This window comes from Pteronotus mesoamericanus, unplaced genomic scaffold, assembly GCF_021234165.1.
Source record: "Pteronotus mesoamericanus isolate MK-2021 breed Mesoamerican mustached bat unplaced genomic scaffold, CSHL_Meso_final scaffold_21, whole genome shotgun sequence".
NCBI lineage: Eukaryota > Metazoa > Chordata > Mammalia > Chiroptera > Mormoopidae > Pteronotus > Pteronotus mesoamericanus.
Genome location: NW_026555310.1, coordinates 13873262 through 13885610, shown reverse-complemented (window position 1 = coordinate 13885610; position 12349 = coordinate 13873262). Strand labels below are relative to the sequence as shown.

Here is a 12349-nt window from a genome sequence, read left to right as displayed (position 1 = left end):
ATTTAGGAAAAGGGGAGGGCAAGAGCAACAACTAGTGTAGCACATGGAGTTGATGAAGTCGTTTTCATTAGGATGTGCAGTGCTTAAGTATGATTTAAAACTTATGGAAAGGAATGAATTGACAAAAAGATAAGAAGTTAAGCAGAGTGAATAATTAATAATGTAGTCCTGTAAAAGGTGAAAATGGATGGAGTCTGAAGCAAAGGTAAAAGAATTGGATCACTTTTTCCTTTGTAAAAAAAGGATAGTTCTGGAATGAGGTAAGTTTATAGGTCTTTGGGTAGGAAGTCAAATTCTTGTTTGTAGTTCTCTACAAAGTGGGAGTTAGGGTCAATTTTAGTTATTTGGGATTATCTAGGAATAGTTTGGAATATTTAAGTAGAGTGGGAAAAATTTGACAAAGGAATTGTAGAGAACAAAAGAAAACTGAATAGGACAAAATAAAATGTATGGTCAAAATTGAGGCTTCTTTTGAAATTTCATACTAATGTAGCGATACTAGTCTGCATGTTTTTAAAATCACCTAATTATTCAGTTGCGTTGGTGTAGGGAATGAGAGACAGACGGATTTGCCCATGAATGAGGTCCCTTCTGCCCCAGGAGAATGTGATAAACCTCAAAGGAGAAAGTGATTGCAATGATGAGAGGGGCATCTAGGTGTGATGCCGTATTTTATTGATATGGAATTCACAGAGAAGTAGAAAGGTGAATGTGTTGAAGTTTCTAAATGAGAAAGATGAAACCATAGAAGCTTTTGGTTGTAGGTTGCAGTATCTGAATTTATAATTCTAAGACAGTATTTTTCAGCATAATTACAAGTGGTTGGGTATGATCATAAAAGAAGAGAGTAGATAAGGTAGAGAAGAAGAGAAGGTCACTGGTGGAAAGGGGCCAACCATTGGGAGGCCAGGGTGATATGCACAACTGGCTTGCCTTTTCCATGTAGACTCTGAAGTTACCCATTGCAATGGGCTGACTTAATGAGACTCTCTAGTTCCAATTTTTAATGTCTTTGGATAATTACTGTATTTTGCCATGTATAAAGTGCACTCATGTTTTTGCGTGCATTATACACTGTATTCCCATTATTATACCCATGGTATGTAATCAATATAACTGTGTATAATGAGCATCCTTATTTTTCCCTCAAAAATTTGGGCAAAAAGTGCACATTATACATAGCAAAATATGGTAAAAAGAATCCATTATGTAACATTCATCCTATTATATCTTGGTAAGATGAAGAGTTAATGAAATTTAGAAAAATTAGATTAGGCTAAAAGATAATTAGGTTTAAAACTGTTCAAACTCTGGTTTGATTACATACATATGCATAGTCAATGCTCTACCACTACCTCTCTCTCTGACTATATTTCTGACTCATTTTTTTCTATAGAAATCATACTTTTATCATTTCTTAATATCTTGAATAAATTGCCACAGTTCTGAAAAAGTGAGAAAAGACCCCTCTCATCCAAAAACAGAGTAAGCATAAAAGCCAATTCCTTAGAAACTTTCAGGAAAGCGGAACTTTACTAAAGTCTGAATAGCCAGACCATATCATTTGCGTGGTCCTACTCACTGTGGCTTGTGAAAACTGTTAGGTTGAATTACCTACTACTCATGCCTAGATGACTATCATTTCACAGAAAAGCACAGACCAATGGGCATGCTCTGAATTTTCAGTTACCACTACTTTAGTTGATACTCTTATCTGCGCTTTCTGTATCATATTTTAAAAAATTTTTTAAATGCTAGTAAATTCTGAAAATGTACAAAAAAGTGGTTTCTCATAATCAATCATAAATTGTAATTTAGTTCACAGATATTCCAAGCTTTTTGTTTCCTTGGTGCTTCCCCATTGCTGCCTGGCCACAGACCATATGCGTGGCATCATTCTGCAGAGAAAGAGGGGGGATCAAACTTAAATCAAAGTAAAACTTCTATTCTAAGCAAGCTACTTCAGGGAAGCTGAGAAAAGCTGCCTCTGAGATGAAAATCTGGAATTACTTTTGAAGTTTATTTATACTATTCATATAGTACAAGGTCAGTACAGAAAGTATCCAGCCATATAATATGAAAAATAGAGACATTTATTGAAGATGATGCAAGATACAAGAAACATTGTACACAGAACAATGGCGCCTCATTCCCCTTCAAAATAGACACCTTGGGACCTTACACAGTTCTCTCAGTGTCTCTCTTCCACTGTTCAAAACACTGCAAAATCGTTTGTTGGAATCGCCATCAGCTGCCTCATCGTATTTTCCTGAATCTCATCTACGGTCTGAAATCTCTTCCCTTTCAAAGGCGATTTCAGTTTGGGGAAAAGCCAGAAGTCACAGGGTGCCAAATCTGGGCTGTAGGGGGGCTGAGTCCCCTGGGTGACTTGATGTTTCACTAAAAATCTCTGAATGAGATGTGATTGATGCATGAGCAGGCACGTTGTCGTGATGAAGCTGCTGATCACCAGTTGCCCACTGCTGCAGACATTTTCATCATATTGCATTTCTTAACCGACGAAGAACATTGAAGAACCGATTGAAGAACTCCTTATTAATTGTTTGGCTTGGAGGGGCGTACTCATGATGGACACCACCTTCCCAATCAAAAAACATGGTTATCATGCTCTTAATCTTGCTGCAACTTTGCTGTGCCTTCTTTGGGCATAAAGAACCAGGCAACTTCCATTGGGACGACTGGGCCTTCATATCCAGATAATAGCCATTCACATAGACCCACCATTTATCTCCAGTTATAACCTTCTTGAGGGAATCTGGTTCATTGGTAGCAGTTTGAATCAAGTCATTAGCAACTACAGCACAATGTTCCTTTTGCTCTGGTAGCAGAAGCCGTGGAAGGAATTTTGACCCAACACATTTCATGCCAAGATCCTGCATCAAAATCTTAGCCATACTAGTTTTCAGAATCCCCAGATTAGCTTCTAGTTCTCACACCATCAGTTGCCGTACTTTGCTGATCGGAGCCCATACACATTCAACATTCTCAGGTGCTCTGCTTATTGCAGGCCTTCCAGAACGTGGATCACTTTCAATAGGTTCTCAACCATCTTTGAGACATTTGTTTCACACTTTTATGTGCACTGCACTCATTGCATCATCCCTGAAAGGCTTCTGAATCATCCTAATGATTCTGCAGAGGAATGCTCAAGCTTAATGCAAAATTTGATACAGATCTGTTGCTCTATTTGCTTAGTCATTTTGAATGTGATGGCCACACAGTACACATGCTCACTCAATGGCCTCTACCACCCCTACTGATTAGTACAGTGAAGTCATCGTTCTTCACACATGTGCCTTCCAGTGCACTCTCCTTGGCATCTAGGTTACATCAGTGTCACTCAAACCATTCTCATTCTATTAACAATAGCTGAACTTTTTCTGGACAGACCTTGAAATTACTATTGTAATAGGGCATAATTTTCATTTGTATAACAAGGGACCAAATTAATAGTGATTTAAACAAGGCAGAATTTTCCTTCTTGCTCATGTAACTAACTGTCCCAACACAGGCAAACCAGGGCAAGTACATTAGCTTCAAGGTGTCTGGAATCCTGATTTCTTCTGTATTTTTGCTTTGCTATCAAAGGGTTTTGACTTCTTAAAAGTCCAAGATGGCAAGCCACCATGTCCACGTTTCAGGCAGCTGGATGGAGGAAGGATAACAAGGGAAAAGGGATGATGAGAGACTGTCCTTTCATTTTAAGGGCACAACCTGGGAGAAGTGCACATCACTGCTACTAACACTGCAATGGACAGAACTTAGCCATATGGCTGCACCAAAACACAGGGGAGGCTGAGAAAAGTCCTTAAGCTTTTTATAAAAATTGTCACATACCACTTAAAAAGGAATAATTCCAATCTGTGAAACAATAGGGGAAAGTGAATACTGGGAAACAACTAGCAGTCTCTTCTTCATCTATAAATCCAATATAGAGTCATTCAACTTACTTATCATTGCATCAATGCCTTTTACAGTTTCCATTTTAATTGTATTGACTTTTGCCTTTCTTTTGAATTTCAGTAAGTGATTAAAAAAACTGTACATTGTATTTGTTTATAAAATCCCTATTTTAAACATTTTCATTTTCTGAAATCAGAATGAGTCTTAGTATCAATGACGTGTTATAATTACTAACAGCCAGGAAGTAATGGTATCACAGTTTTCTCTGTCTGTGTATGCATCAGAGGAAAGTCATCACCACTGAAAGTCATAGAATGAATCTCAGCGGCTTGGAAAAAAATAACTGGAGAGAACTGTGAAGCATACACTTAACCCTTTATGCCCAACTTTTGTTGGGATTGGGTGGCGAAAGACAGTGTGTCAGATGAGTTTGGCATGGCAACATTGCCCACATTCCACCTAATTGTCCAGCTAGCTTTGGGGCACAGCACCGACAGACGTTTTATGTTTTATGAATTCTTTTAAGGAAAAAAAAATGCATTACTAACATTCTTCATAGCACTCTTAACGGCATACAGTCCAATAATGAGTAGAATAACAAAGGCATCACCAACTCTGAATCAAAATGCCATTCAGAAGAACCAGACTCAGAACTTTAAAGTTACTTTAACCCATTTATTTATTTAGTTTGTTTGTACAATAGTGATATGTATTTTAAAATCTATGTCTAAGTTTCAAAAGTGGCCTTTCCATATGTATACATTAAAAATTCAATGGCATAAAAAAGTGTCAAGTCTCTAATTAGCAACATTCATTTTTTTCTTGGTACCATATAAAATAATGGTGCATCTCATAATCAACAATATCTTAGATTCAATCAAATGCAGTATCCCTATATGGTATTCAAATATCCAAATTTATAACAAAAGTCTTTATACTGAATAAATGATTTATAATCAGTGGTTGTATATTGATTATATATTTAAATTAACTTGAACAAGTATGCATGGCATTAATTAATGGCACCAGTACATTTTACTATTGGCAACAGTGGCTTTCACGTAGTAAGTGCTCAATAAATAGTTGTTGACTAAAACCATAATGCTAAAACCACCTTTCATATACATTAACAACTCATACTGAAACATATATTAGAAATGATAGTAAGCTCTTTAATACTGTCATATTATTTCTATAAATATATGACTTTTGAAACAGAATTATGGGAAGATGAAGGCTGAAAAGAAAACAATAGTCTTGCTGTTCAATTAAAATAACTCTGCCGTATGAACAAATTGATACAAGATTTAAAAAACTGTAATTTTTTTAATTCAGTAATGGAATGTTAAATTAGACAGTAGATCATAACACACTTCAGGATCTATCTGAGTGAAAAAAATAGTTATTAATATCAGTTGCTACCCACCTACTGCCCCAACCAGCCCAGGATGATTCCACCTTTCTAGCTCTGAGCTCATCAGAGCACAATTTCAATTTTATGTACTGGGTTTTTTTTTTTTTTCTAATAGTCTACATAAATCATGTTAATGTCAGCTCTCACAGCTTCGGTGGCCACTTAGGATACTGAATGCTATGAGAAAAAGAAAAGCTATCGTATGAGATAATAGCAAGAAGCCATCTCTTCAGTCAGGGATTCTGTTTGTAAACTTGGCCAGTGTTGAGTAATCCACCAACGAAGGAAATTGGCATTGTACAAATTAGAAACAAGTAAAATAAATTATTGACCTTTCATAATAACACACCTTATCAGGAGATCTAGTTTTCTTTGACACATTCATACAATTATACTTTAGAACGTTTAAACAGATAATTCTTAGCTCTTTTCCACTGTAATTGTCTGTCTTCAATGCTCGTAATTCTAAATTTTAATAATAATAATGGACTGTTAATTACTTAACCAAAATATGGTAGGAAAATAAAACAAATGAAATTTTAAGGTATTATTTTTCTTAAAAATTAACAAAAACAGCCCTGGCCTGTGTGGCTTAGTTGGTTGGAGTATCATCCCATAACCAAAAGGTTGCAAGTCTGAATCTCCCCTCTAAGGGTGCACAGGAGACAACCAATCAATGCTTCTCTCTTGCCTTGATGTTTCTCTCTCCCTTACTCTCTCTATTCTTCTCTCTTTAAAAGCAATTAAAAAAATAACCTCGGGTGAGGATTAATTTTTTTTTAATTAACAAAAACAATTTAACTGGTAATTTAATATCTGCTTTCATTATAGGCTTTTTAATGAACACATAAAAGGAGCTATATTTATATGAGTTCAAAGCTGTGCATTTGAAACACACTAAAACCATATACAAGATTTTACTGTTGAAATAAATCAATTATATTTGGCAAAGAATATGAATAAACAGTTGTGTACACTTAAGTGCATATACATGCATGTAATCAAGTAAAAAATGAACATTGTATTGCATTTGGGTGACAGCAAATCTAATAAAAAAAAGTATGGGGTTTGGGTCATATTTAGATAACTGGGAAGTCTTATTGATATCTTACGATATACCACTAATTACAGCCAACAGTATAATCGTAGTTAAGAGACTATCTTTGCAAACATCTGTTCCAATGCCTTTTAGCACCATGAATGGCCCCATGTTCTTTTCTTATTCCTGCTTTTTGTTGACCCTGGAATCTAAGGATAAGGAGCCCTAGGTTTGTTCTTATCCCAGCTCCATCACTAACTAGTTGTGATTTGAGAAGTTGCTAGTTTTTCCTACATTAGCTTTCACAACTTCAAAACAATGATTTCTAGTTCTAACCGGAATTACTAACAGAAATTTGAATAATGATGTAGTTTTCCTACTTTCTGCTTGAGCAAACAAACAGGCTTTCCTTTTACCACTGTAAATGGATATATTAAACAGACATTTCCCCTTCACCAGAACTTCAATAATCTTAATACATTTATTATACAATCCAAATTTAGTCATGGTATTCTCTGCTTTTTCATGAGTATGTTGCTCATTATATTCTAGCTTTTAAATGCCTTGAGTACTCTAATTTCTGTCATTGTCTTAAACTAAATATTTTGATGCTTATCTACATATGGTACTGTAACAGGAACTGAAGACACAAAGATACAAAAATATACTATTTATTTACAGAATGGATTTGGAGATTATTAAATAACATCCATAATTTTATAAATAAGGAAATTTGAGGCTTCTTGAAGGTAAATTCATTGATTCAATTATTCATTCTTTCACATAGTAAGTGCTTCATTCAACAAATATTTATTAAGATTCTATTAGGAGCCACAGATTTTTCTACACACTGAGGATGAAACAGTAAACAAATGACTGTCCTCAAAAAGCTTATATTCTGTTGACTTAATACGTACATTGTCAGCAGAATAAAATGTAAATCAGGAAGAAGACAATTACGTTTTCAAATATAGATCATTTTAATCAGCATTGGAAATTTTGTTAAATATTTATGATGTTTGTTTTCTGTCAGAATTTTATACAACAAAACTTGTAATGAATGCAGATATGCCCCCAAAGTGAATATTTTCCCCATAAAACAAAATTATGATGATTAGGTTTTAAAGAAAATGTGAATAAAATGGATAGCTATATACTTTGTATATAAAATCATTCTTATAAAAATCAGGTTTCAGAGATTCACTGCTCATATAAAGAAGAAATATAGACCTTAATTTATTACAAGAGAAAATATCCTGCTAATACTGACAAAATATTCATGTTTCAGAATAAAGAATATTAGATGCTTGCTGAGATCTGTTTGGCCTTTGAAGGTAGTGGTCCATTTCTCTTTAGAGAAAATGAGACCAAGCACAACAGGTATTGATGAGCAAGTAAAAATGAGACCAGAAAGAGTAGAACCATTCTTAGTGGGATGACAATGGGGAGGAAGGAAAAAAGTCCTCTTACACATCTTTCTTCAAAAGGGTCTATACTTCTCAATTTATTATGGTTTAGTTACTCTATTCCAAACCTACAAGGCCAGGGAAAAATTTCCACTATGTTTTTAAATTGTAATTCTTTATAAAATCATTAAAATGTATAAATGTAGCAGTACTGTGATATAAAAATCATTAAAATGTATAAAATATAGTATTGATATAAAAATTATAAATTAATTGAATATTCATTGCTTTGTCTATAGAGAAAACCTATGCAGTCCCCTTATTTATTTTAAGCCATTATAAGGCCTTAATCACAGAGGAAAATCATGACATAATTTAAAAAATTTTATGTAGCCACCTCTTAGTAATTAAGTAACTTCAAATGAAATTCTTTGTCATTTGCCTACACATCTAAGAAACTTAAGAACATGCATGAATTGAGAAGAATTTGTTTAAATATTTTAGAATTTTTATTTTCAAATTAAAAGTATAAAATGCAAAAATTAAAACACTGATGTATTAGATGTTTATTTATTTAAATTAAATTATATCTACATAACTGCGATATGACTGAGTTTAAGTCGGTTCGATTAGCTATGATTTATGAGGGCTGCCTTTCAAACATAGCCTTTTTTATTGTTGGTCAATTACAGTTGTCTTGCCCTTTTCCCCCATTGCTCCTCCCACCCCATCCCCCACACTCCCCCAGTCAATCCCCCGCATCGTTCATGCTTGTGAGTCCTCTGTTCCTGTTCCTCTGTTTGCTCTTCCCCTTCTTCTTACAACATAGTTTCTTAAAACCTCATAAGCATTTGGATGTGGAAAAGCAATTAAAGACTGACTGGAAACAAACCCAAATCCAGTTAAAAAACTATTACATATGGTCACAGTATATCTGAGAAAGAACATTTGAGACCAATATATTGTTTAATATTTTTCCTAAGTAATCTAGTATTAAATCATATTGTGCATTAGATGATTTAGTGAGTGACATGCCTTTAAGGGGAGGAAGAGAATCAGTGGTAAAAAGAGTGCAAAAACTTTCTAGTGTCTTAGTGATGTTGTCATTAATAATGTCTTTAACAAACTGTTCCAAAAGAGTAAATTAACTAGTGGTGGAAGTTGCATGCAGTCTAGGTCTTCAAAAATTTTATTGAAATATGGGATTGGTCAACTTAATTGGTAGATCCTCAATGTCAATATCACTGCTGCTGTTCCTACGACTGCTGTTATGGTCAGGGGGATGGCGACGCTTGCACTTTACTGGCGCTTTAAAAACCAGTAGGATAATGTCTTATTTATACATATGACTCATAACTTCTTTAATGTGGATTGACCTGAATTGTGATTCCCTCAATTTCTCTCCCTCTACCCTGATGTGAAGGAATCTAAAAATATACACAGTCTGGAAGCCTGCAATTGTCACTGCAACCTTAGAGTAACTGACACCATCTGGGCAGTGCTGATTAACATTCAAAGTAAATAACCACTGTACCATTCCCTGTCGATGTCCTCCTACCAGTAATGTGCTTCCTATTACACAGCGAGTAGAAGGATCCCCTACTGAAAGTGTTATTTTGGGATCTATAATAAAGGGCACAAGTGTGTAAGTTATAAGAAAATCTACTTTAAAATACACGAAGTTGAGTGGCTAGTTAATATAAAGATTTGGTAAATAATATTAGAATCCACTTCATAGATACTTTGTGATATTGGTAGTTTATTTCCAATTAAATTATTTTCCTTCTGTTGCATAGATTTACAAAAGGAAAGTGTAATGAAGTCTTGTGCATCTTTATATCTCATATATAGCCTAGTAGAGTGTCTTCTCTAGTGACAGCCATTCAATATATATATATTCACATATTAAATCAAATACCACATTTGAATAGTATATATTTTCCCTTAAGGGGAAAAATGTCCATGTATTTGTTTCAGACGAACCCTCTTCCTCTTTTATTCCCAAGGGAAAGTCCAAAAGGAATTAGAATGATGACTACTTTTTGTAGTGCTTAGGGTAAGTTCAGAACCCTTTCTACAATTCACATACAGCACCGTGTTTTACCTTAAGCTGACACAGTTGTGCATTTACAAAGATTTAGGAGCTATTCGGTTTCTAATCTTCACAAAGTGCTGCATTACCAGCAGCCGAAACCCAGGAAACCACTACTTGGTGTATGATCACAAAGAGGGGAAGAGGGGGAGAAATTAGTATCTTTCTCCATAGTATCAACTGTTAAATGACCAAAAAAACAGGTCTTTAAACTTAAATAGTGTCATTTCTTTCATTGTATCCTCTTCTCTGAGTCTCATCTTTAGCATGTGCATCACTAAAACATTTCAGAAGAGCTTACCCAATATCACCACAGAGAACTTTAAGGTCACATTATTTTGACTATTTATCTCATGCTTAGCAACCATACACATGACATGCATATATGAGATGTTCATCCAGTTGTTTTCTCTAATAGCTGAATTTCATACATTCTTAGGAATTTAATACCTACTGAGCAAATGGAAAATACTTTGGTTGTGGTTATCATACATTCACAAAATATCTAAGTTTCCAGTACTTGGACAGCAGCAGTAACTATGTATCATTCTGTTCCGGGGTCTAAGGAGAAGCCTCTCTTGGTTCTTGTTACCTGGGATCAGAGAATTTGAGAACCCCATAGATATTCCATTTAAATCGGTATGTAAAAGCTAAACCAAATCTACTCCCACCTCCGTCCCCTCTTCCTTTGTTGCTGGAGGTGGTGGTGCATGTGTGGGGTCGCTAAGTGTGTCCTCCTGGCCTCCTTCCCAGCACACAGGGATCTCTGCAGTGGCTCTTGCCCTGAGCTTACCGGTCCAGCTCTTACTTGTTGCCCTGGCTACCCGCGACGCACAAAGCCCCGCCAGGAGACCAAAATGACAGGGGAGCGAAGGGGAAGAAACGAGGTCCTTCAAGAGGAATGGAAACCTTTCAGCCCAATGCCAAAAATTCCCATAACCAGTGTTTATCTCTCAAAACAAGTGACTCTCACAGGGGCGTCATGATACCACAAGGACCACAAACCTGGAGTCCGTTTTTCCTGTGTGGATAGCAAACCATTGCGCAGGGAGTTAAAACCCTTGCCCCCAAGCATGACCAAAACAGAGGTTCTGAATCTCTCTCTCCCTCTCTCTCCTCCCCCTCCCTCCCCCTCCTCCCTCCCTCTCTCTCTCTCCCTCCCCCTCCTCCCCCCTCCCTCCCTCCCTCCCTCCTCCCTCCCCCTTTCTCGCCCCCCCACCCAGAGAAAAATCAGCCACCTGAGATTTCTTTCCATCTCCAGATTTCTGACAGCCTTTGTCCTCTTCCCTCCTACCCCATTTCTTTTAAAGTTTCCTGAAGGGGTAGGAATTTGCCTGTATGTTGGGGGTGTGTATGAGAGCCTGTGTGTGGAAAGGATTTATAACCTTTTCCGTCTCTTTCACTTACTCTCTATCTGTCTGGAGCCTTAGTTGTCGCCTAAAGGATGATCAGTAGTCCCTGCTGTTTTGCCAAAGTTGTCATGAAGCCCTAGAAAATCATATATATTAAAGCGTTTAGGAAACTGTCAAGTGCTCAACAGGTTGCAGCTGCGAGTTGCCCGTTCTGGGGATCCTCGCTTCCAAGGCCTAGGCGGTTCCATATGCAAGGCATTTCTTGGCTTCCAAGCACGGATTGTCTTGCCCGGCCCCTTCCCCAAGCCCGCGACCCGCGACCCGCGACCAAGAGGACCACGTAGGGCAGCCCCAGTCCCACAGGCGAGCGGCTCCCGCGCCGCCGCCAGCGCTAGCCGCTCCGCTCGGGGAGGGAGACGCGAGGCGTGGGAGTGCGCGGCGACGGGGTGCGGAAGCCACGGAGCGAGACGGCGGGCAAGGAGCAGACCAGAGGAGTGGAAGGAGCCGGCAGATGGAGATGGGCAGACAACATTCGAACAGTCCGCGCTCCAAGTAGCCAGCTGCTGAGTGGGAGGAAGGAGCAAGGTAGGAAGGCGCGGCGTCCTAAAGATGCCCCCAGCGCCGCGCGGGAGGCGCCGGACCCGGGAGCTCGAGGGGAGCGCGCGGGGTCCCGGCGGAGCTCGGGGACGCGAGCGGAGCCCTCCCCCAGTTACCTGTGCTGCCTCCGCCCTGGCTGCCCCTCTCCGGGGGGAACATGCCCGAGCACTTCTCCCACTCCACCTGGCCGGCGAAACACAGCTCGGTGACGATGTGCAGCGCCTTCTGGCACAGGCTGCTCACCCCGTCCTTCTTGTGGAAACTCATCGTTTGGCTTCTTTTTCCTCAGTTGGCCGTCCCCTCCCCTTTCTGGTAGTTCTAGGCTGGCCCCTCTGGCGCCCTAAGCCATATCCCTTTCGCAGGGACTTTGGCCGGAGAGCGCGTGGCCGAGAGGCAGCAACTCTTAGGAGCCCCAAGTTGGCCCCATGGCGGGAGCTGAGGGCACACGGGAAGGCGGAGAGTCTAGGCGGGAACCCACGCTAGGCGGCGGCGGCGGCGGCGGCGGCGAGGTTTGCGCTAACTCCT

The 12349-nt window shown here is 38.5% G+C and overlaps 1 protein-coding gene across 1 annotated transcript in view; it reads right to left on the bottom strand.

Moving 5' to 3' along the window:
• SYT10 (synaptotagmin 10) overlaps positions 1–12091 on the bottom strand; it is a 58487-nt gene extending 46396 nt beyond the window's left edge. The window contains exon 1 of the mRNA XM_054590886.1: positions 11941–12091. Within this exon, the coding sequence (XP_054446861.1) occupies positions 11941–12091 (151 nt within the window). The remainder of the gene's footprint in view (positions 1–11940) is intronic.
• Positions 12092–12349: the final 258 nt, after the last annotated feature.